At 41.8% G+C, this 26845-nt stretch overlaps 1 protein-coding gene across 8 annotated transcripts in view; it reads right to left on the reverse strand.

Moving 5' to 3' along the window:
• Positions 1-26845, reverse strand: part of NTRK2 (neurotrophic receptor tyrosine kinase 2) — a 388890-nt gene that overhangs the window by 158136 nt on the left and 203909 nt on the right. For 5 of the 8 annotated variants that reach the window (XM_070459542.1, XM_070459539.1, XM_070459540.1 and 2 more), the window contains 2 exons: positions 18256-18303; positions 12337-12525 (listed from right to left, as the gene is read on the reverse strand). In XM_070459542.1, the coding sequence (XP_070315643.1) occupies positions 12337-12525; positions 18256-18303 (237 nt within the window). Of the gene's footprint in view, positions 1-1902; positions 8525-12336; positions 12526-18255; positions 18304-26845 lie in introns of those variants that run through there. The other 3 variants (XM_020898022.2, XM_020898032.2, XM_070459543.1) reach the window with 3 other exon arrangements.

Genomic DNA, 26845 nt, shown 5'->3' on the forward strand with positions numbered 1-26845 from the left:
AATGACTCCATCAAGAAGACCTACCTGCTGCCCCAGTGGGCTCTGCTAACCTTACATTAGAGAATGGGCCTGGGGTCAGTCTACCACTGGCTTCTTTCTCCTCTAACAATAAGCTCACTATCTGCCATCTGGCACTTCCCTGCCTGTGTGTTTGAAGGTTAACACACTCAGCTTACCTTGATCAGCTCACATGAAAGGTACAACACCAACAGTACAATTCCTCTTACAGAGTTTGAAAATTGCTCTCCATTATTTTTGGAAAAGGTCAGCAGGAGCCCCCCGCTGGAAAGAGCGCCAGACTTAAAGGAGGCCAACTGGGGACTGAACAGAAACTCTCCCACATTAGGACTGTAATTTGGGTTCATTATTTCCCCTCCTAGCCTCTCTGAGCCTCAGTTTTCTCATCTATTAAACAGAGTAATAATATCTATCCTGCAGCGCTGACAGGGATTCATTTGTTTTTTATGTGAAAATGCAACTCGTAAGGCTGGGCACATAAAAGGCATTCGATATTGGTTGTTTAAGATAATAAAAAATGCACACACTACAAAAGGGGCTCATGGCATTAAGGAATAGGCTGAGTGAAACTGGAGTATTTAAAATCTCAAAAGGTATATCTCGAATTTATCAAATCTCATACTAAAATTCCAAATGTGGGAAAATGAAGCAATATCTATTATCTAAATTTCACTTTTATTTTAAAATTTTATCCAGTTTTTTTCTAGATTAATTCTCAACTTTGCTAAGAAGATCTCCTGACCCTCCTGTCCTTTCTGCCTTTTTAAAAGAATCTTTCTCATTCTGTCTTTTCTTTCTTTCTCCTTCTCTTTCTTTGTTTCTTTTCTCTCTCTCTCTTTTTGGCAGTCTTGTTCATTTCCTCACTCTGGAGAGTCACATATGAAAAAAAGCCCATCAGAAGATGAGAGTGCCTGTCTGTGCAGATATTTCAGCAGACAGCACTGGATGGTTAGTGCTGGGGATGCTGAAGCTGGCTGATTCAGAGGAATGCATCTCTAGGGACAGATGAGATGTGGGGAGGGAGAACAATTAGGTCAGGAATGCAGGAAAGAAGAGAAGCCTGAAAGCTAATCAGCCCAGCAGCTAATGTACACAAAATGGCATTTTGCAAAGACCAGAGGTTTACACAAGATCCTGGCCAGGAGTCTTGAGTCTAGGGCTGAGTTAAAGTGAGCAAAGTAAGATTCTTGCCCTGTGCAAAAAATTTAAGGGAATACCCCAGATTCAGTCATTAACATGAATACTGTTTTTTATTCTCCATTATTTATTATCACTTTTTCAGTGAGTTGATGTACAGCATCATATAAGTTTAGGTGTACAATATAGTAATTCACAATTTTTAAAGATTATATTCCATTCATAGTTAGTATAAAATATACTAAAATATTAAATCATTACAATTTATGTCTTAATGCCATGTTTTTAAAAACTAAACATTAAAAAAACAGTTGTGAAGGAAAAAATATGAAAATTTTAAAGCCAGCATTTGACCTTGGATTTGTAGCACTCACCCTAATCCCTGCTTTCTCAAGTCTGTCTATTAAGAATTTTGAAATTTTCTTCATAGGTTTTTCATTAATTTTTGTCTTTTAAAATATTGCATTCAAATGAAATTTATCTCGACGGCTGACATCGTTTGGTGCGCCTTTAAATTCTGCACTTTAATTGAGGGCCTCACCCATATTACCCTGGCTCTGCCAGGTAGAGTGGGGGCTGTCTGAAAGCCCAGAGGAGCTGCTTGGGAGCTAAACAGGAGTCAATGGAGACAACTTCTAGGATGCTGTTGGTGGTGCTTTTAGGAATCCCAACACTGAACTAAATTCTCAAGTTTATGTAAGAATAACTATTAGTTGGTGATAAAAAGTAGGCAACGGACACCACAAATCTGACACTCTTGTCTTTATTGGCATAAGAGTTTGGCTCTGAATGATTAACTACATCACAAATTCCAATGCAACAGATTTCATTTCCATCAACAAGCCTCTACAGTAAAGATTTCCAGGCTCCATTATCATTCATACATATGCGGGACAAGCCCTGGAGATTCTGAACACAGTAAAAGAACGCAGATCATGTTTCAGGCCCACTCTCTTCAAACATAAGAGAGGGAAATAAAGGTAAGCAACATGTAGCAATCAGCAGAGTCCCCTCCCTACCCCACCTCCGCAGATCCTGGTGCAGCATCAGAGGGCACAGCAGCTGAGATCAGCACTGCAAGGCAGCAGGCAGGAGCCCAGCCAGCAGTAAGAGGCTCATTGCTTGTTGTGGGGAAGCAGGAAGACCTTCGAGACAGGACCACACTAACACTCAGACTGGGTGCCCCTTAGCTGAAGTGTCTCCTTGGGGAACATCATCAATGTGAATTCACACAAGCCCCCTCTTTCCAAAAGTGGGCATAAGGTATGAGGACCACATGGATTCATCCCCAGTCCTACAACCCCTCCCTAGCTTGGCCCGCACACAGAAGCTTGACCCTCGATAACACAGAGCTCTTCTAAGAGAACAAAATAGGGCCCCCGGGATGTCAACACCAAGGACCACACTCACATATCAGCGATCAGACCCCACTCTGGCTAAGATTCACTTTAATTTAAAACTTGGGACTCAATGTGCAGGAAACAGCAGAGTATACACAAACTCAGAGAAGATACATGGTTCAGGAAGTGAGTGATACGGTTATTCCCTCTGCTACTTGGCCATCAACTTCCTCAAAGCCCAGGAGTTCAGGAATCTAAGGCAGAGCTCCTCGTCACCAAAGTCTTCCTAGTTTTCCTCTTTGGAGGCCAATGTTAATAAAGGTCTAAGTAGGGCTCAAGGCAAACTAAAATCTTATATGTACACAAGGAAATTTTAGTCAAAATAAAGGTTCTTTAGAGAGAGAAAAATATCCTAAAAATGACAACACTTGGGAAAGAAGAAAATGGCTCTCTTTAAATAAGGGTTAAGAAGTGACACAGAAGCACAACTGCTTCTCTGGATATCAGATAATAGCATTAATTGAACTAGGAGTAAGGATGAAATGTCACCATTAGCATCATGGTTCCTGAACCTTCATACATAGAGAAAAGGAGAGAGGGTGATAGAATGATATGAACAAAGGAATTTATATTTATGGGCCAGAGGAAGTAAAGCCAGGATAGAGACAATGTGAGGCCAGTTAGTCCAGCTGGCCGGGTACTCTATTAATAGAAAGTAGGAATTTGTCCCTGCGTAACAGTTTCTCTCTGTTCATTAGCAACAGACTGAAGGCCAACCCACTAGTTAAAGCAAACTCTTTTCAGGAACAAGGGTGGAGATGAGTATTGGGCATGAGAGCATAAATGAATCTGAAAATCCATCCTTCTTTCAGGAAAACATGTCGGATGGCCACTCAGTGGTGCAGAGATATCATGTAATCTTCTATAATGAAGGCATTCCATAACATGGAGACCAGCTCTTTTAATATAATTAGACAGTGTGGGATTATATCCTGTCCCCCCTGTATCAACCACTTATTGGAACATTAGGAATATGGCACTTAGTCTAAATGCCATCATTATCTAATAATCACTTGGGTTCCACTTTAATGCACCCAGAAGGTCAACGGCATGGTTAAATAAATGTGCTAAATAATAGCAACAGGGTAAAAAGAATGTTGATGTCTACCCATATTCATAGCATGTACAGGAACTGTTGAAAATAATAAAGAAACTAGACATTAGATTACTGTTTTCTTTCCAGAATTCCCCTTTGGTTCCCCACTCCCTTTGGTTCAACACTGAACAAATCTAACTTCTTACATATCATAGGAATCTATGTATTCTGGAATTACTTTTAGAACCTATCAACTTTAATAGGACTCTGCAAAATACCAACTCTGAAATACTCCAGTATGTCACACTGTTGATAGAGGTCCTCTGTCCAGAACCCCGGCTTAGGCCTTGATGCTTGAGACATTAGAAGAGGAAACCTTTCATGAGAAGACTCATGAGGAAATCTCATGAAGAGATTACTGGGCCACTGACTGCATCAAGTTCAGGTAAGGCAGGATGTCTAAGGAGAGACTCCAGTTTATCAGAGGTCCTTGCACAGCCCAGGAATCCTGGGAAGAAGAAAAGGCATCTCTACATAGTGGAAAGCAAACCAGGTGTAACCAGCCTGACCCTTTCAGATCCAGGACTCCTGGCTCTCTGAAAGGAGCTAGCCTGAAAGGAGCTAGCTAGCTAGGAGGCAGAGTGTGATCATCTGCTCCAGTTGAGCAGTCACTACATTTGGAGTCATGCAGAGAGCTGATCCTAAACCGAGGCACTCAGGCTTCCTTGGCAAATGAGGGAGCCTTTTGCTTCCCAAGTCCTCTCAGCCTACAGCACAAGGTTTGTCTCCTCTGTGACACTCACCCTGAAAAAGCTGAGCTCCTCTGGGCTAAGGGTCACTTGAAACCTGACCTGCCAAGGTCAGCCCAGCCCACCTCTGTCTTAACTTCTATGTTGCTGCTGTTCAGTCACTAAATCACGTCCAACTCTTTGTGACCCTGTGGACTGCAGCATGCCAGGCTCCTCTCTCCGCCACTATCTCTGGATTTTGCTCAAAGCCATGTCTACTGAGTCAGTGATACTATTTAACCATCTCATCCTCTGCTGTCCCCTTCACCTTCTGCCCCCAGTCTTTTCCCAGCATCAGGGTCTTTTCCAGTGAGTGAGCTCTTCATATCAGGTGATACTCCTATGTATAACCAAGCAAATATAAGATCTGACACCAGCAATGATACACCCAGTGAGCTTCCTACAGACTTTCCAACACAATTCACCCAAGACAACCCATTACTACAAAGATATGAACAAAGCCCAGTACAAATAAAGGCCAGGGTTCAAGAGGTTAGACTTTATGTCATGGGAGGGTAAAAGGACAGTCACAAGATGACAAAGTTTGATATCCAAATGATATTATCAGTAGTTATCTCTGTTAGAATTATAGGTAAGTTTTTATTCCATCTTTGTTTCTTATGTTTTCCAAATTTCCTATTATAACTTATACTATTTATTTTTAAAGAATTGCATTTTAGGGACTCTGAAGGCATTTTGGTGAATGAAGACTTAATTCTGTCTTACTAGCAGAAATCAATCATCAGAGCTATGCCAACTAGGGAGATCAATCCATTATGATTTGTCCAAGACTGTCCTGTTTTAAAAGAACCTCCACAACCCTGGTTGGAGGGGGTACAGTTACTGTGATACTTACATGTCCTTCTCCTTTGGACCACAAATACTACCTTCTAATTTTTACCTCCCTGAGGGAGCTCAGGCATTGAGAAATACACACTATCCTCTCAGCCAAAGAAGTGGGCTCAGACAGCGAGCACTGTGAACACTTTGGGCTGCTATCTCCATCTCAGGAGGCTGCTTTACTCCTAGAGGCTAAGCCCGAAGAGGGAGATTGACTTTTGTGGTTGGCTATCAGGTTGAAATGAGAAGTAGATCTCTCTCCAATTCTTTCTTGTCCATGGTATGGAGCAAATTCATCTTACATGCTTCAAGAGAAATATCCACTATCAAGGGGCTTCCCAGGTGGTGCTAGTGGTAAAAAAAAAAAAAAATCCACCTGCCAACGCAGGAGATGTAAGAGACACGGGTTCCACCCCTGGGTTGGGAAGATCCCCTGGAAGAGGGCATGGCAACCCACTGCAGTATTCTTGCCTGGAGAATCCCATGGACAGAGGAGCCTGGCGGGCTACGGTCCATAGGGTCTCAAAGAGTCTAACATGACTGAAGCGACTTAGCATGCACACACTTACCAATTACCAAGACAAAGAGCAAACAAAGAAACTGCAACATAGTGAAGGAAGGGCAGCATGGCTGTGCCTCAGAAGGAGAGCTGGCATGGTGACAAATCTGAGAAGAAGCCCAGCCATCGTGGCTTACCCTTTCTAGCTGGCAGAATTAGCTGAGACAGAGAAAATCTGCACTTCACAAAGAGAAAGCCTGCACTCTGTTACATTAGCTGCCATGAAGGATTGAGCTATGAGCAAGTATCACATCCAAGAAAAACTCCCCTTCTGTCATCTCTACTTAACCACAGGGAGCACTCAGTGTTCAAAGCATCTGGGTAACAGGAGCTCCCCAGCAACATAAGAGGCTTCTCTGCATATGTGTTTGCTGAGCTGGTTCTAGTCCCCAATCTGCTGGCACATATGAGAGTGACCAACCGGAAACCAAAATGGTGGTGCGTTTGATTAGATTCATCCTGCTGGTATCCCTATCCAGTTGGGTTGAGCTTTGGAAAATATCCAGAACAAACACTGTAGGATCCTGCATGTGCTGGGATGCTTCGAGCACATCAGTGATGATTTGGTGACATTGAACTGAACTGTCTGGTGTGTGAGGGGGTGCATAATTTCCTCTTGATTGGCCAATGATGTGGAAGTAAAATCAGAATATCACTGTGAGTGTCTCTGTGACCTAAATCCATAATCGTTTTTTCCCTTTTTAGCCATTAACTGTAAGATGGAGTGTTTTCTCTAAGAGGTCTAGGTATCTTATAATTGGGTGATATTTCTTTTTTGATAACGAGTCATATCACCCAGGGGTCAAATGCTAATAGAATGAAGTCTCTTATTTTACATAGTCGTAAATGTGCTTGAATTTTCTTCTCAGGGGTTTTTTTTTTTATCATGTCTTACATTGTACATGTAATTATGCAGCATGTATTTATTTCCTTTCTACAAGGAAATTCAAGTTGCTTTTTTTAAACATTATTTGCTAGCTTCTTACCAACTCCTCTGGAGTTGAAAGGAGAATATAGTATCAAGCTGTTATAGGTAGCAATGGGAAACTATGGCACCAAGAGACAGAATTGGATTGGGACTTTACAGAGTCTATGAGCAGTGTGCCATGAAGACCCCCGTGAGATAGGTTGTCAGCCCACTGTGCCATAAACGAAGCAATTTCTAAGGATCCTAAAATAACTGCATTCTCTTGTCCCTAACACTCATGCTGGGCAAAATAGACCCAGGTTATTTTTAAAGTGCAGGCCATAGCCTTCAAAGGGATATAAACAGTTCCCAAAGCAGCTATCTTTTGGCCAATTAAATACTTAGAAGCAAATGTACTTTTGAAAGACAAAATTAGTAGGCAAAGGACATAATAAAGTGCTAAAGCAATTGTTTCTGCCTGTTTTTAAACCCTATCAAATGGACCATCATAATGGACCATGGGCACAGATTGCAGTGAAGTTTGAAGATGACCTCCAATAACTCTCAGCCCTTGATCTGACGAGCTCCTGGGGTCTTGGATGTACTTCAGAACTTTTGCTCAGATGTACTCAAAGTAATGTTACAAATATGTTCAAAACCTCTGCAGTTCTGTGAAAAATACCACTTCCATTACCTCCCCTGGCTGGTAACACAATGACAGTGTAGGTATGGCAGCTAAGAGAAGCAAGAGGGGGCCCTGCATGATCTTTTCAGCTACTGTTAAAACACTCCCTCCCTTTATCATGTTTTATTTCCTTAGTCTTTGCTGGTCTATGAATCTGTGCTTATCTACATGGTTGTATAATAAGCATGTAACCAATGGAAAAACACACACACACACAAACATATACACACAGGCAAACTCGAATGCTTAGAGGAGCATGGCACACTCTGCAGGAAATCAATCAATGTCCATTTCATTGGAAATGAAATCAAAATGGGGAAAATTCAGGATTCCTTATCTGCATCTTTCACAGAGAGTTAATTACTAGCCCTAGATACACATAGAGGGCATGCGCTGTAAGAACAAACACATACAGTACATACTTAGAGACAATTCTCATTTAATGAAGACCCTCCACCTAGGATTCTAGCTAATTTATAAGGCTGCTCTAGGAAAGACACAATTCTAGAGATGTCAACAAGTCTAAACAGCATTTGCTTTTCCTGCAGGGGAAGCTATAACGCATTCCCACCCTTCAGAAGAACCCAAGATTGATGATTCAGGGGTTTTGTTGGTTAGAGTGGGTTTTCTTTCTTTTGTTTTTTTTTTTCCAGTTCAGAAGGTGTGTTTCCATTGTACCCTGTCAAAAATGTTCTTAGCAGACAAGGAGAGGACAGTAGCACAGCTGCCCTTGAGCCAAGTTGGTCAATCCTACTAGGAAACAACCCCGTGTGGTCAGATGACATGGTTTTCAGACACGTCTACACAGACTAGTTGAATTAAAGACCAACTGCAGCCTTGATGTCGCTGAGCTCCTCAGCTCCATCTTGCCATCCTGATTGATCGAGGAGATGGGTCTATAGTTAAAGTGGCATAGCACTCAGGGCTTAGTCATTAGAGCACACTGCTTTCTCTCGGGAAGGCAACTTCTTGCTTGGCTAGGTTTTGGAAGCTAAGGAGTGACGTCAAGATGTTGTCTGGCCAGAATTTGCAGATAACCATAGAACTCTTCTCCTCCATCAGGCATGGATTTAGCCTCCTTTAGTTCCTGCAGTGACACAGGAGCCTCCAAATACCAAATTATTATCAGGCGGTCTTGGGGGAACCTCTGGGCCCTGCAATAAAGTAGACAGACTTGCTATTGGAAAGTGCTCGGGAGCAATTCAGCCTTGTTCAGATTGTTCTAAAATCCTGCAAACCACCTCTAGATTTTGAAAACCTCTCATAGCTCCTGAGAGTGAAAAAGTACTTTGGGGGGATATAATTTAGCATCATCCTTCACTCAAATAATCTTACACAACATTTAAAGAAACATAGTTTAATCGTGATTTTTGGTTCACTTGTTTTGGTTTTAGAACAAAGTTACACAAGCAGGGAGGCTGTGCCACTTTGGACAAGCTACTTCTGAGCTTGTAAAATCTGTAAAATCAACTGTTTTTATTCATTGATCTTTAAAGCCATAAACAGTTGGTGTATTGTGGACCAAATATGATTTGTGCTAATGTATTTTGTTGGTCCCACTCATTGTTTTAAATCTTGGAGAAATCACATAAAAAAAAAAAAAAATGCCTGCTCTCTGGAAAATTTGGAATATCTGGTAATACCAGGCCCATGTTCCATCATGATCTTCACCACACCATGTCATCTTTCTGATCCAGCCTGTTTCTCATATTGACCCTATAAGTCACTGGGGTTTAGGATGCTTGCTCTAAGCTATCCAAACCTTGTGCTTTGTAATTACACAATGTCTTTCAACACTGGCCTCCCCAAGGAGACTGCATGTGGGCAAGGAACAAGCCATCATTATCACCCAATTTCCAATTCTTAATATTGTAGGAATATTGTGGGTAGTCAATAAATGTGTGATGAATTGAACTTCACTTTCTACATTAGATTCTTACAATTCAGTGAAATACAGTGGGATCACTGTTTGTAAGATCAGACATGTATTCGAAAGCCAAAATCTTTGAATAGCAGAAAGCTTTAGGAAAGAGAAGTAAATGTGCTGGTTTGTGACCCAAGCCTCTGATGGGTCCATCAGAGACTGTATGTTTCATGTGATATGTTGCTTTAAGCATATGAGGAAAGTTCCACACTTTTTCTGAGAGCTTCTTAAATTTGTTTTTCAGATGTAACCTATCCAACTCCTTGGAAGAGCCCTTCTTTAAAGGTTAGCTGTGAAAATATTTGAGGGGAATAAGTTAACTGAAAGCTAAGCTACCAAAATTTCATGGGCCTATAGTGACAAACCCCTCTCCTTCTGTATGTCAAATCTATGCATTTTGAATATTTTAATTTTTGAATGACTACAATTAGGACCTTCAAAGAAAAGATTCTTTGTTAAAGGCTTTTTTTCTGCTAAAATTCTATCTAAATCTACTTAAACTGGTTAATATGTAAAAAATTCATCCGACATTAAAAAAATCTATGTAGGTAAGTTTAATAGGAATAGACCCAATGAAAAAGTATCAATGTAAAAGGTCATTTATACTTGTTACAAGTTTGTTAGTAATTAATATTTCAGTAATAAATAGCCATATCTGGTCAACATCTGGCCCACATCAGAGGCAAATAGTGTCCCATGCTATAATGAAGTAGTTCAATGGGTATAGTTTCTGCTCTCTAGGAGCTTACAATCTAACCTGATTTTAATCAAGACTACAGAAACATATACCAGAGTGGTAACACCCAGGGCTTCACAAAAGGTGACAGACACATTGAGGATAAGGGAAAAAAACTATGGGGTAAAGAATGACATTTAAGAAAAGGTAAAGAGAGAAGAGAAGTAAATTGCTTCTTCATTCCCACTTCTTTGAAAAAAGATTTATGGAAGATGTGTTATTTTAAGTGTTCTTAACATCATGAAAGAGCATATGGCTTGATGCTTGAAAGAAAGAAAATTTCTGCTAGTATAAGATGCTAAGTGATTGAGAACACTGAACCAGTAAGGATGGCTGAGTGAAGGACTAGAGTTTATAAGGAAAAACCAACGGTCTGGACACCTCTGGTAGAGGACAGAAGCTGAAGGGAAGCTGCCAGTCTCCTCAACTGTCTTCCAGTTCCTTCCAAATGGGAATGGCATAGAGTGGTTGAGCCATAAAACCCAAAACTCCTTAAAATTACCAAAATGTCTAATCAAAAACCTCTGTAAAAACCTTCATGGATGCTAGACTAAGGAAATAACCTTTAGAAATTTTCTTGCGGGATTTCAAGGGAAAGAAAGCACATTTAGAAAGAACCACAGACTCAGAAGCCATCTAGCCTATTTGATTCTATAGCATGTGTTTGTTTTTTTCCTTGATCATTGGTTCATTTTCTCTTATTAGGCTTGTTGGACTAAGGCTACTGGCTTAATTATTTAGCTTTAACTTTTCTCCATTGACAAAAACAAATTTTTGAGTACAGTTTAATTTTAGTCAACCTCAGCTATAGCATAGCCTCTGGTTAACTGAAGTATATCATACAGTCTGGTACTGGTAGTGGTGACAGGGGGGTCAAAATACTCTGTTCCTAGTGATGACAATCAAAATAATGAAAGATTCCCTCATTACAGTATCTTGCATTGCTTTTTCATTTCACTGTTACGCATGCAGGACATTTCAAGAACTGTTAGGGGATGCTTATCTCAACAAAGAATGCACATGGTAAGCAAGGCCTCCACACATCTGGTTTACACCATAATTATAATATTAGAATTAATAATATCTTGATTTCAAATAATGCCTTTTATTCCAAGGAGCTCAGTATTCTTCTTATATGCTATTCTATTTATCTTTTCATATTACAAATTCAACTGAAATCTGTGGTGGGGTCTCACATGTTACAAGATTGTAATACTGTTCTTCCTAGTGATTAAATTCAAATTCAAATCCATTATTAAACATACCTCAGGATAAATTTGAATGAATAGGAGGAAATTACAGATGTTTGTTTATATTTAAAAAATACTCACTGCTAAATCCCCTTATCCATGAGAGTTCTCAGTGGAAAGTCAGTCCCCAAAATCTAACCTTGAAATAGTCCTACCTTACCTGAGACAGGTAAGAGCAGGAGAAGCGTATTTAAGATGGGGCAAGAACATGCAAACAGACAAAAAGATACCCACTTGTCAGTGCCCCTGGAACCCAGGGGACCTTAGCCACCTGATAGTCTGGACCTCAGAGTCCCTTATTCATGTTTAAGGGAAGGCCTATAGTTCCAATGACATAAGCCTGTTTGTTCACTGTGGTTTTATTTCTTGTTGCCCTTCAGGCTTTGTTCTGTTCTTTATATTTGAGCAGTGGCTCAGAAAATAGGATAAGAGTCTCCAAGAAAGATTTAAGCTCTCCAATAGAGGCTAATGTGTTCATCTGGTTCTGAGAAACATAATTCAGTGTAGGCATACCTGTTGGGAAGTCCCTTTGTTATTGTGATATCACAGTAAGTCTCATGATAAGAACTAAGACTGAACAAAAAACCAAAAACAGAACTACTTAAATTGATAGCACCTGTGTGCAACACAGACCATTCCTGACAACCATTGGTGTATTATTTTAAAGACTTTCAGTAAACCAAATTTGAATCCCACCAATTGCTTATCTTCTGTAACTGATGTATGCGGATTCTAATGACACTTCTGGTTTCTGTCTCTATCTTTTTCAAGATAAGCATGGCTTAATTCCAAGTTCATGTTGACAAATGGTTTTGGAAAATGGATCCCAAGAGAAGTCAGTTCTGCCCACAGTTCCAATCCCAGCAGAAGACACACCCTAAGAATGCCATAATCAACAAACTAAATGATCTATTCCATGGGCTCAAAGCCTCAAGAATCCTTAAGACATTTCACTTCACCCACCCCTCAATCACCCTTGTCAGGGACTCTGATAAACATGCTGCGAGATACAGCTATGAAGCAAATGGGCCAGTAAGTGTAAACAGCTGTACTTACATGTGTCTGGCTTGAGCTGACTGTTGGTAATGCCAAAGTACTGGGGATTTTCAATGACAGGAATCTTGGTCATTCCAATAATGACAGCATCAGGGCCGCCCTCTGAAGACGACGGGGTGTTACTCCCATTGGAGATGTGATGGAGTGGGCTGGCAGAGTCATCATCATTGCTGATAACTGAAGCTGGGCCTGAAGTTGGAAAAACACATATTCTCTTATTATTCTTCATGGTTTTGTTGAGCTATAATTCATATCTATAAAATTCACACTTCTAAAGTATACAATCCAATAGGCTTTAACATATTCAAAGAGTTGTAAAACCATCAGTATAATCTAATTTGAGGACATTTTTATCATTTCAGTTAGCAGTCACTCCCCATTCTCCCCACTTCCAGCCCTAGTCAATAATGAATTTACTTTGTATCTATATAGATTTACCTATTGTGAATACTTCATATAAATGAGATCATATAATATGTGATGTTTTGGGACCAGCTTCCTTCATTTAGTGTAACATTTTAAAAGTTGATTCACATTATAGCATCATTACTTTATACCTTTTATAGAGAAAATTCTATTGTATGGATATGTCACATTTTTGTTGATCAACTCAACTGATTGATATTTGGGTTATTTAAATTTTTGGCTATTGTGAATAATGTGGCTATGAGCATTCATGTACAAGTTTTTGTGTGGACATGTTTTCATTTCTCTTGGGTGGAATCACTGGGTCATGGCAACCCACTTCAGTATTCTTGCCTAGAGAATCCCCATGGACAGAACAGCCTGGCAGGCTGCAGTCCATGGGGTTGCAAAGAGTTGGACATTATTGAGAGACTAAGCATGCACACACAGTAGCTTCATGGTTAACATTTTGAGGAACTGCAAAACTATTTTCCATATTTTATAGCCCCACCAGCAATGTATCAGGGTTTCAATTTCTTTACTTCCTTTTCCTGTAATTTGATATGAAGCTTTCCTCTCTGTTCTCTGAAAATCTTTAGAACACTCATTGAAACTCCCAGCATGAATCTAGGATTCCTGTTGTACAGTGTACTGAAAGATGACCTATGAGTTCAAAGATCGGATCCTTTCTCCACTCTTTGGACAAGGCACTTACCTTTCTGTAACTCTACATCCACTTACATGTGTAAAATGTGCAAAATGATATCTTTTTGTTACTTTAATAGGCTTTGAATGAAACTTCTGATGAAAATTTGCTTCATATGTATAAATTACTAAAACAAACTTATAACTGGTCAACTAAAATTGCATTGGACTGTCCTATTACTATGTTCACTTTCTCAAAGATTACACCATTTTTGCCTACAAGATACTTCCACAGCAATAATGGATCAATCCAATAGCAAAGTTCTGTGCTTTGCCTTTAGCTATAATATTATTTGTAAAGCAATTACTTGGATATCTTTATATTAAAATGATAACCATAATACTTTTTCATACCAGATTTGAACTTTACAGTCCAAAATCTCAGAATGTATATGCCTATAAATACCGTCTACTGTGTCTTATGTAAACAATTCATCCACTGACCACTAAACCCATGATGTTTGCAACCAAAACACATTTCCAAAGATAAAGGTCTACATGCATTAAAAACTTCATAACAGTTAAGATCTCATGGGTTCTTAATAGACACACCCTACAGGAAAAGTAGACAAAGTCCCCTAGACATATAGTACATGTTTCTGTAGTATATTGAATAGGTACAAGGTCCCAAAAAAGGCTCCCAGTGGCCAGGGCTACTATAATAAGCTAAGAGAAATATAGGAAGAAAAGGACACGGAGGAAAGACAAAGAGAAGACTAAATCCAACGTGCAGCCAAAACAAATGTGTGGTAGGGAAATGAAAGCCTGAATGCCTATTTCCTGAGCAAGGCCATGTGTGTCCATCCAATCCCCAGGATGTCTCAGCACCTCCATGCAATCTCTACCTTCTCCTTCACATTTAACGTTTTATGTAAGAAGCACAGCAATTCTAGAAACAAAAGCTGTTATATCATACATTTTTGAATACCCTCTGAAATATCACAGCAATCCATCCCCAACCCCCAAAATCCATTTTTTATCTTATATGGGGATTATCACTGTTTGGAGGGATAACAATTGGACATTCCCCAGCTAGCTGTCTTAAACTATGTAGGAGGCAGCCAACTGCTATTACAGGTAATTTTTAAAAGCATTCTCTCATGGGGATGTGTATTTAAGTTGCCTTTAATGATACACTCTGGCTTACTTCTGCAAGCAAGTTCTCACACAGCCAATTTAGAAGCCACCAAACACTCAAAGCCAAGGGAAGCTCACCGATTGTGCTCATCTTGAGCCTCGCTCACTGATGTTTGTAAACAGTGGAAATTCTGCCAAGAATAGCTATACAGACAAGTTCTTTCTAATATCCTTAACCATCCCTGTTTTATGATTTGCTTTCTGACAGGCTCCTATCACCTAGAGCTTAAACCCAGAGGTGGAAAATGGAAATGCGCTATGCTAAGGTTTCTGCATCTTGTCAACAAGACCTTCCCCCTATGGGCTTCCTTGCTCCAGTCCTGGCTCAGCTGTCCCCTCCTTCGAGGTTAGCAAAGCATGCTACTACCCGAGCTCCCCGGGAAGAGTGCGGGGAAGGCATTTCTCAGCAGATTCCAGGCTGCACGTTTACCCCCAGAAATTCAAGAGCTGTCATGTTCAGACACTCCACATGCTGTCAGAAGGCCAGCAATATTTGCTTCTGAATTCCCTGCAACAATTAGAAACCCACTGATCCCAGTTGCTTTGTCTCTGATTCTCTTTTGGCCCAGGGCAGGCTATCCACATTCCCATAGCATTCAATCATTTTGGAGGAGGTTGATACTTAGAAGACAATGTTGAAATTCCTCCAGGAATTCAGGCTCTGAAGCATCTGCCATGTACATAGAAGAGCCTTACTTAAAGAGTTCAACCAAGGGACTTGCTCTCTGCTTCTCGCCCATCACCAAAGAACACCCTTTCCTTCCCCTGCCTTGCTAAGTAAAACCCCCAGCTCCGAGGTAACAGATCCCAAGGGAACGGGCTCTCTGTTTGGAGGGAAATTTTTTGAGCACAGCAACAGTATAAAGCACCAGAGGTAATTTTTCAAAAGCCTTTTCACTTTGCCAGGAGGTCACTGTTGACAAATCTGAGCAACATATAAACCTCAACAATTTATCAAGTGGCATGTTAATTCAAGTGCTGTTTGTTTCATTATTGATGTTCCAGATCCTGGAAGATTGATACGGCTGGCAAGGTTGCAGAGTTTCAGCCATTTTTCTATGAACATTTTGATCTAATGGAGCACAGCAAAGTTGGGAAGGGTAAAGCTCTTGGGGGAGACGATGAATGTCTATATAATTTGACAGCAGCCTGTCTGTGCATATCATGGATGTCTCGTTGTGTGTCTGCGCACGTGGAAGAAACCCTGAGAAAAGACAGACAGAAGAAGAATCGGGGGCACATCACAGCATGTGAGGAATTCATAGGAGGACTTGAAAAGATGTCTTATAATATTAATAAGAAGCTTTAAATTGCTGGGTATGTGCAGCTTGCTGAGTTTGGGGTAGATAATTCTAATTACTGAGCTGACAAATAGGAGCTATGCCTGGAAACATTTTTAGCCGATTTTGATTTTACTGTGTCTCACGTACAAGGAGGCATTTTTCTTTTCCCAGAGCTGCTCAGTAATATATCTGGCATATATGACTTTACAGACATTGTTAAGACTGGCTGAGACCTTTTTGCCCTGGTAAGAATCGATGTAGGTCATCTGGAGAAGGAGTTTCCTTTTCTCAAGGCCAACATGATTTCGAGAAGAGAAACAGATTATTGTTAATCAGATAGCCATATCAAACATGTCTTTTGTTTTCTGCATTCTGCTGCTTCAACATCTGGGGCCTTGGTGATGGAGGAGGGACTGCCAATTCCTAGAGATAATAAAGTGCTTGCCTACAAAACTATGTTTCATATACAACATACATGTGGATAGCCGACCTATCCACAGTCTATGCCCCCAAACCACATTCCTTATCAGGCTGTCACACTCCAGGCCACTATCCACCTGCCCCATCACCCCAGAGCCATGTATCAGACAACTAGGGATGGTCCCTATACCCCAGAACCCATTGCCCTTATTCAACCCAGCCAATCCTATCCTGCTTACCCTGCCTCACCCATTCCTTTCTGCAGAAACCACAGTAGAGGCTCTTGTCTATGTTTTACCCCCACTCCCTCTGCTTCCTGATGGGCCCCGTGCTCCCTTCAGCATCATGGTCTCCACCATGGCGTGGTCTGCCCTCTTCTCTTGGGATCTGTGAGTAACAAACTACATTTTCAGTGGCAATCATCTCCTGACTGTGGCCTCAACACACCTGAATGATAACAAAACCTACAAAGCACAGAACCTCTGACGAACTGTAGCTGAAAGAACAATTCTGAAGGATTCCCTCAGCTGTAGCCTAAAAGGATGAAGCCCGGTTTTTGAAGCTTACAGGGAATAAGCACCTCTCTGCAGAACAAACTGGCCTGGAAAACATTCACACAGTTGCAGTGATTTGCTGTTTAGTGGAGGGAAGACCTCATCTCACAGCATTGTTGTAGGAGAGTTTATCACTCAATTCCCCTCTTCACCACAACCACACATAGAGTGAGCGCAAAGCCTTGGAAAGGGCACCTTCCAGATTGCACAGGCAGACAGCCTTCTCTCCGCTATCTTGGCAATATCTTGGCAAATCACCTATGATCAGCTGGATCTGAAATTTGCCCCAGGTCATTGCAGACAAGTCCTGAGCTGGTTGTACTTAATGTTCCAACTTTGCTAAATTCCACCTTCTCTTTGCTGGTTAAGAGCTTTAGTATTGGAATTCCTGGGGCAAGTTAAGGGTCAGGATGACATCCAACATCAGGCCCCCTCTGGCTCAGTGTCTGCCACCTCTGGGCCCAGCGAGTGCGATATTTTGGATCACTGGACAGACAGTGAGAAAGACTATCCTTTAGGAAAGGTCTGCTATCAGGCTCGACAAGGGAAAGGAAACTGGTTTCTTTGTATGAATGGGATGAACACGCAATAGGCGGATGGTTTAGAACTAGAACACTGACCCTGGTATGCTTCCCCTATTTTACAATTTTACCTATAACCAACTTTGCTACCAAAATAAATGCCAACCAACAGATAGTCAAGATGGGGCCAGATCTTGGAAATGCACAGGCAAGATGTAAAGACAGTGTTTTTTCATGCCTTCTAAACAATTCCTGTTCATTGTCTCTGTACCCATAGAAAATACTGAACAAATTAGAGGCCCTGGGAGATCACACCTGATTCCAATCCTAGTGATGAGACACATTATCTGCACTCATTTGGTAGCTACAAACTCTGCTTTTCAATTGCCTGCACATAGTCTGAATGCAAGGAGTAGAATGCAATCAAGCACAAATCATAGCATCTGGACGTTAGAGTCTTGCTTTGAAAGAGAAGTGGTCATAAATGAACAGCTGATTTCCCAATTCAGAAATTTATTACATGTTGGCCAATGGAAGAAAGTTAAGATCCAAGCTTGCCCAGACTTGAATATTCAGCCAACTGTTTTCTATACGTGGAGTATAGTCACATTTTATTCCCTTAACCTTTAAAATGCAGCCACAAGCTAGAGCTGGACCACAGTTTACAATTCCTCATAGGATAAAACAAGTTGCTGTCAAAAATACAAAACCATCTACTGAAGTCAATTTTCCTTTTCTGGAAAGGTCTAGCCCTCTTGCTTCAGCAAAACAAAATTTGGGATCACAGAAAAAGAATCAAGGGCCAACAAGTATTAATAAAGAGAGTCAAAGCAGTTTCATCCTAATTAAACAACACAAACTCATTACTTATCCAAAGAAGTAGGAACTACTTACCAACACCTTGTCTTGATTTTACTTTCCCAAATCCAAACCATGAGAAATCTGAAAACCACAACAAAACATAAAATAAACTTCGAAAGAGAAGCGTAAACCAGAGGCATTCAGCCCTATCCCTAGTGAAATAACAAACTCCCCCAAAAAGCTCCACTGGGGACTAAAGCTTCCCCTCAAACACCTGGAAACAAACCCTTGGGTTTTTGTGAAAAGATTTATTTCTCGTCCTGAGAGCAGGGAGGTTGGGATCAGGTAAGAGGCGGCAAGAGCCTGTCTTCACGAAAAATGGCCAAAACCCAGGGTTCAAGGCACTGAGCAGATTTTCCTCCTCACTGTCTCTCTCTCCCCTAAGTATCAAATCATCAAACAGGGAAGCAGGGGTGAAAACAACACAGTGCATTTGACAAACGCACCCTGGTTCACAACCATGGACATGTGGGGAAATAATCAAAGAAAACAAATCTTTTCTGGAGCAAAGACAAGCAGTACAAAAGAGGAACATGAAATCCCATGGGAGGACTGACACTCAGGCTGGATGGGGATTCAAGAGGAAGAAAGAGGATCGCAATTCTAGATGGATTCCACAACCGACTTGCTGTGAAATGGTGGGCAACTCCCAACAGCTTCACACCTCTTTGTAGCACAAGGCTCCAGAGGCATGTGAGGGGAAAGGTCTGCCAAATGTTTGGAGGTCCTCAGTGAAAAAACCCAGTGAAACTCCTGTTTGCTTCCTGGGCCCTACTGTTCCTTTCTAGGTAATTTCCCCTGGGTTCAAAGTAAATTCAGCACAGCAGGGAAATCTCTGGATAAGAGGCCAATAAAGGGTTTGCTGTTGTTCAGTCACTAAGTCGTGTCTGACTCTGAGATCCCGTGTACTGTAGCATGCCAGGCCTCCCTGTTCCAAATTTGCCCAAGGTAATAGAGCCCCAGGTATGCCTGATAAAGAGAATGGAGCCCAAATAAGTAGTAACTGTGTTTCTCAGCTCCTTAGGTCTGCAGTGATTTTTACAGGCAGCTAGGATAAAAGGCTGGAGAAGGCAATGGCACCCCACTCCAGTACTCTTGCCTGGAAAATCCCATGGATGGAGGAGCCTGGTAGGCTGCGGTCCATGAGGTCACTAAGAGTCGGACACGACTGAAGCGACTTAGCAGCAGCAGCAGCAGCAGCAGGATAAAAGGCTACATAAGAAAAGAGCCCATGGAAATGGAAAATGTATATAAAAACTCTTTGCACACTCAAAAATGCCTTACCAAGTTGTCACGATTGCTATCTTTTTAAAGTACATTTAAGCCTTTCCTTTATTGGTATTCTACAACTTCAGCTGTAAGCCAGTTTTTACTTCTGATTGGTATTTCTCTGAATGTTTTTTGCCAGATTTTAAAAGGCAGAGGGAAGGCCTGGCCTCTAACCAATGCTAAAGAAAGATTCGTTTGCATGAAGACAGTGACCTCATTTACTGGGTCCTTGGGTAGCAAGGCCTATGGATTTCTTAGTTACAACTAACCTCTTTCAAAACAGACTGAATTTTCCTAATGGTCACTTTTGTTTTTCTATATTCTTTTGATTTACTTAGTTCTAATTATCATCATGGATTAAATATTTGGACTCCTTTTTCACTTGAGTATTTTCTCAAAATCATCTTTCTATCTAACCGAGTACCCACTGAAGGGCAAGGCATAGTGCCCCTCACAGATTACCCACTTCAGATTATTGTCCATTATCCACTATCACAACCACAACTTCCAGGAATATCCTTGTATGTCTTAGGTGCTCTCGTCTCCATTTTTAGAGATCATTCCCTCAAGATAAATTCCAGAAATAGAATTACTGGGTCAAAACAGGGAAATACTGTTAAGGTTCTCAATGCACATTATCTAATTGCTTTCTCGATACATGAGGTCTTACTTTCACCAACAGTGTATAAGAAGGTGGACTGTGTATTTCCAAAAGGAAAGTTAAGGGTGAACCACTTCTGATATCCATCCTGCCATTGGTAGGTCTCTGACTAATTGAACAAACACATGCCTCCCATCTTTGCCACATGAAACCATTCACCCGCCCCCACCACACACACACACACACACACACACACACACACCTGTCCTAGGCTGGTGTTTGGCATAGGTGCAGTAGGGAGAACTACAGGTATGAAAAGAATGAGAGTAAGGCAGATACCACTTGTGTAGTCATTATAATTCACCAGCTTCGTCTCCCACCGCAGACTCCTTCCCTTGTTCTCAGCCAGACCTTATAATAAACCCCTGCTCCTTGACAAGAGACTGAGACTCAGAACAACTGGCTGATTAGCAAGAGCCACAGTTGTTAGCAACTGAGCAGGGACTCATCTTCCTGATGCCAAATCCAGAATTTTTTTTCTTTCATAATTGCTTTTCCAATCCTCCAAATAACCAAAATTAGCCAAAGTGAAGAGAATGGCAACTCACTCCAGTATTCTTGCCTGGAAAATCTCATGGACAGAGGAGCCTGGTGATCTTTACAGTCCATGGGATCTCAAAGAGTTGGACATGACTGAATGACTAACACTACTACTACTACAATGTCATAATCAGGATCCAATTTTATACATGGAAAAACACTTGAATTAGTCATTCATTCCTCATTTTTTTCTTCAGCTGGCATATTTGAAGAGTCAAGAAAAAAGAACTGCATGTTATTCCCTCAAGGAGACTAAAATCAAGGATCAGCTCTCCTAGAACAACATCAGGGGTATATGGGAACTCAAAGGAGGGCTATTTAGCTGAATCTGGGAGGCAGGGTAGGGGGGCAGTTATGGGGGAAGAGTTCTCTGACTTCTTGACAAGAGACTAAAATTCAACAAGAATGGGAAAAGGCAGAGGGGGATATTTTCACTGTAAATTGTTCAGCTATGATCAGAGTGAGAAGCATCATATTTGTCAAGGGGCTGATACAGCTGGAAAGAGAAAAAAAAAAAAAAAAAGCTGAGACCATAAACAAGGACTAAGCCAAGAGTTTGGAATCTATGGTGAAATTGCAGGTAGACCCTAGAAGCCAATCAACCAACCTTAGGCCAGGAAGAAACAAGATCAAAATTAATTTTAGAAAGTGATTGCAGGATAGAAACAGGATGATACTAGAGAAAGACTGAGGGCAAGAGACTGGTTGAGAAGGCTTTTAGAGAAATCAGGGCCTGAAAAAATCATGACCTGAGCCTGGTAGTAGAGAAATGAGACAGGGACAAGATGGGGACTGCTGTCTGGTCGATTCAGGGGAATCAAGAGGACTTGGACATTGATTGTAAGTATAGGAGAGTATAAGAAATGAACAAGGATATTCTTGAGTTTAGACAACAAGACACATGGTGATGCTGCCCAATATCTCCAAGGAAACTGACAGAGAAATAGGCCTAGGGGTTCAACTCACAGTGTGGATATGGGGCACAAATCCCAAATAAGGTGACTCTGTGGAAGATTCCCCTGAAGTAGGAAATGGCAACCCACTGCAGTATTCTTGCCTGGAAAATCCCACGGACAGAGGGGCCTGGTGGGCTACAGTCCATGGGGTCATAAGGAGTCTGATAGAACTGAGCACCTAAGCAGCAGCAGCACGTGGAGAAAACCTAAGAGGGAGACGTCGAGGGTTTGAGTCTCAGGTCTCGAGCTCAAAGCTGTGTTGCTGAGTTGCTAAGTCATGTCTGACTTTTTGCAACCCCATGAACTGCAGCACGTCAGGCTTCCCTATCCTTGACTATCTCCTGGAGTTTGCTCAAAGTGAAAGTGAAGAAAGTGAAGTCGCTCGGTCGTGTCCAACTCTTTGTGACCCCATGAACTGGCTAGCCTCCCAGCCTCCTCCATCCATGGAATTTTCCAAGCAAGAATACTGGAGTGGGTTGCTATTTCCTTCTCCAGGGCATCTTCCTGACCCAGGGATCAAACCCAAGTCTCCCACATTGCAGGCAGACGCTTCACCATCTGAGCCACCAGGGAAGCCCAAACCCAAGTCTACTGAGCCAGTGATGCCATCCAAACATCTCATCCTCTGTTGTCCCCTTCTCCTCCTGCCTTCAATCCTTCCCAGCATCAGGGTCTTTTCAAATGAGTCAGCTCTTCGCATCAGGTGGCCAGTGGATCTGATCAAGTTTAACCAGAACCCAAAGTCCAGTGGAGAACAGAGGCTAGAGGCTGCAACTGAGACACATTTCTTCTTTGGGCATGCAAAACACTCTTTTTGGCAGGTACAAATTAAAGAGTACAACTGAGGCTAACTTTTAACAAGCTTGTTCCTAAGTAGCTAAAATATTTCTAAGTCCTTTTTAACATTAACACAATTATTATGTAAGAGAGAATGTAACATCCTTGACCATATGCCAAAGTTCTTGGAAAATTGAACAGGCCAGTCAGAGCACTATCACACTGATACCCCTCTCCCCTCCAAAAGCTGCCCCTTGTTCAACAACTTTTTCTTGATGAATTTAAGCAGTAGTCTTAAAACCGTGATACTAAACTCAACCACGAAACTTTCCCATGAGGCCAAAAAGAAACAATTTCTCAATTTCCTGCAATGTTTCACCCATTGGGAGCAGAGTCCTGCCAAACATTCATTTATTTTCTATTTAATAAGAGACACTTTATTCACTGCAACATAAAGGGCTCCTTTAAAAGCAAATATAGTTGCAGCAGGCTTAAAGGAACTCCTTCTTTTGGAATCTAGACCAACAAAGACTCGATATTATGAAATTAGCCAATTAAATCCATCTCTCTTGAAGAAAGTTCTAGAAAGTTTTTCCTCATCCAGAGAAAAGGAAGATAGAAAAGAAAAGAGCATATCACCACATCAACAGCTCTAAAATGAGACTCAAACTAAATAAAATAAATAGCAATAAAGATTGCTTTTCAAATGTCTCTCAAAGGAAAACTTAAATTTGGGGGTTGAAAAGAAATATTTATGATGTAAGGGAGAGAATCAGAGGAAGGAGGGAGAAACAGGCAAAGTGGAAGAAATTTAATCTTCCCTGTGGTGCTGAATGGTACAAACACTAAATGTGATTGTTAGAAGGGTTCTGATCTCAAGAGAATGTCATTTATGGAGTTTTGACTTGTAAGTTTCAGAAAAAAAATTGTTTTTATATGTTAGAAGGGAAAGCAACTCTTCCAACTCTGGAGGAATTAAAATTTGCTGTGTTGTCAATTAAAATTTCTTCATAATTTTCTTTTTATTATTGAAATTTCTCTATATTTCAAGGCAAGATTCATCACCCTCCACCCTCAAGCATCTCTAATGCTGTGATGATGGAAGCACATGGGAAAATAAAATTTACTGACAAAAATGCACTTCACCTCCAACTTTTCATGGCCACACCCATTCCCTGGAGGACCAGTGAGAGAGGAGCCATGAGCTGCCTGGCTGCAGGGAAAGTGTTCGGCCCAGAGTACACTCCGTAAGTGCCTGGGTGAGCAGCTGACTGCCTGTCACCTCACACAGAGAAGTAGGCTGACTGGTCACTGCATTGGAAAGGAAATGAAAGAAAAGGACCGCTTTGTTGATGATACAATCATCTCTTTCCAACTGACACATAATCAGAGTGAGTAATAGTTTGCTTCAAATTAATTCCAGTTCCACAGTGCACAGAACAATGTAGTTTGGGGCCAAGTTTCCACTTCGATTTAACTTAATCTTTTACTTAGGGACACAACCTTTATATAAGTCCCATCTCCACAGACCAGCAAGAGGGCTCGCTTTAAGTTAAATCACAGTTCCAAAGGGTTACAGATTCCTCCTGACCAGCCTCCATTGGCTCCATCCTCTTCGTTCCCTCAAATTTCCAATGTGACTTATGTTCACTATTCATAAGAAAAGTAACACTGAACACCCCCAATTGACAAATTTGAAGAAAAATATGCATATTGTGGGGCTTCCCAGGTCTACTGGTAAAGACCCACCTGCCAGTGCAGGAGACATAAGAGATGCGGGTTCGATCCCTGGGTCGGGAAGATCCCTTGGAGGAGGGCATGGCAATCCATTCCTGTATTATTGCCTGGAGAATCCCATGGACAGAGGAGTCTGGCAGGCTACAGTCTATAACGTCATAAAGAGTCTGACACAACTGAATCAACTTAGCACAGCACAGCACACATACACACAGATATTAACTGACCCCATGACCTCTAAATTCCAATTCACAAATTCAAAATCGCATTTCATGCATATCTGTATTTTTCTGGAGAGAAAATCCACATATTTCCTAGCATTTGAAAAAGGTACTTCACTGCAAAATGCTAAGAACCAGTGAAATAAATATAAATAGTTTCAGAGACAAAAGTTTAAATGCATAGGTACTCCTCATCTGGGCTTCCCTGGTGGTTCAGTGATAAAGAATCCGCCTGTCAATGCAGAAGACACGGGTTCAAATCCCTGGGTCGATAAGATCCTCTGGAGAAGGAAATAGCAAATCACTCCACTCTTCTTGCCTCCCAGGGACAGAGGAGCTGAGTGGGCTACATTCCATGGGGTCACAAAGAGTTGGACAAGACTTAGTGACTAAACCACAACTCTGCATCTAAATTCTGTTTAACTATATCCCTATCAACTGTTGAACCGGGTGCTCAGAACCATCTGTCATCTGCCACTTAGACTTCTACAGTGACCTTCTCCCCTGTCTCCTGCTCTCTTGTTCTTGCCCCCTCTAAACCTTTTTTCCATAGAGCTGCCAGAGTAATATTTTCAAGTATCAGTCAGACGATTGCATTCCCCCACTGAACAACCTGTAAAGCTGTCTTGTCACATCTAGTATAAACTTCTGATGATGACTAGAGTCCTGTACCACGTGGGTTCCCCCACCCTCCCATCCCCTAGGAAACGGCCACAGTGGTCTCTTTCCTGCTCCTGCACACTCTGCACATTTCCCTGCCTCCTCCCCAAATCCTCTGCTCAGGCTTTCCTCACGGCAAACCACCTCTAATCCTTCAGTTTTCAGGGCAACTATCACACTTCAGGGGGGCCCTGGCCTCAACCTTTTAACCTGAGTCTCTCTCAGCCCCACTCACTCATGACCAGCCCTTTCTCCTCAGTGCACGTGTGCTTGTCTTTTGTCCTCAGTCGTGTCTGACTCTTTGCAACCCCGTGGACTGCAGCCCTCCAGGCTCCTCTGTCCATGGGATTCTCCAAGCAAGAATACTGGAGTGGGTTGCCATGCCCTCCTCCAGGGGATCTCCCCAACCCAGGGATCGAACCCAGATCTCCCACATTGTGGGTGGATTCTCTACCGACTGACACCAGGGAAGCCCAAAAATACTGGAGTGGGTAGCCTATCCCTTCTCCGGGGAATCTTCCCAACCCAGGAATCAAACCAGGGTCTGCTGCATTGCAGGGGGATTCTTTACCAGCTGGGCTACCAGGAGCCCTCCTTCTCAGTATGTACCAATGAAGGATCTGACTCACTTCTGGTATTATTTCTTATCTTTACCCTTTTCTAGAACTTGAGTTCCACGAAGTCAGTGACAGTCTTAGAAGAGGCTCCACCCTCCTGAAACAGACTCTGACACAAGGACTCAAGTGATGAATGCTTCAGTTTACTAGGAAGGGATCCAGGAACACTAGAGGCGGGGGAAAGCCCATGACACAGGGAGAGAAAGAAGCCTGGAGTAGATATGTTACCCAGTGGGTTACACTGGGGACAATGAGAGCTCAAATACCTGGGTGCTTGCGGAGAGGGTGTAGAATGCATCTCAAGAGTTTTTCTAACCAAAACATGAGGAAGTTGTGTTGTTTACCTTCCAACCACCATTTGTCATTCTGCTAAGAGAGAGCCCTGGGGCAGAGTTCCCAGTGTTTGGAGCAAGACACTGGGCGGCAAGCACAGGATGGTGGGACCTGGGAGGACCTGGTGGGGGTGCCAACAGGATTTGCCACAGGAATCTTGTCTATGTGCTTACCACCACCTCTAGCGCCTAAAACAGGCCCTCAATAGATATTTATCAAGAATAATTGTATTTAAAAGCATAACAGTAGGAAGGACTGCAAGTCTAATAAAAACATCAACAGGCAGATTATACACTCAACATAAAAACCACAATATTTTGCAAGGATATTTGCTGCCCTCTTGATTAATTTATTCTCCCCACCTGCCCCCCCGACCCCCCACCATGGGATCTCAGAAAAGTATTTAAAAGTGAGCAATACCCAGAACCCAGCATTCTGGGCAGGAGTGTGGAATAAAGATGCTGGACCAGATGTCACGTGCGAGGTCTCACTGGATGCTGTAAGAAAAAACTTCATGACCCTGGGTGGGTCATTTCTCCCCCTCATGGGCTCTGCTGCCTATTCCATGAAGTCAGGGGCTGAAAGGGGGCATCAGAGGTCCTTTTTGAGCCTTAGAAATCCATAGTACTAATCATCAGGCATGTATGACTGGGAATAAATTGCCACTTGGCCTTCCATAGCTTTCCTGAGCATGGGTATTTTGGGATTGTGAGATCATGGGCAATTTAAAGAAAAGCACTCTGTCCACCGGCCTAGATTTCCTCCTGCTAAATAATACTCAGATGCTTTGGGGTCACTATTTCCTCATCTTGTGAGAAGAGCCTGTGCTCTGCAAAAGCAATTTCTAAAAAA

The sequence above is a fragment of the Odocoileus virginianus genome, chromosome 31 (genome assembly GCF_023699985.2).
Source record: "Odocoileus virginianus isolate 20LAN1187 ecotype Illinois chromosome 31, Ovbor_1.2, whole genome shotgun sequence".
Taxonomy (NCBI): Eukaryota; Metazoa; Chordata; class Mammalia; order Artiodactyla; family Cervidae; genus Odocoileus; species Odocoileus virginianus.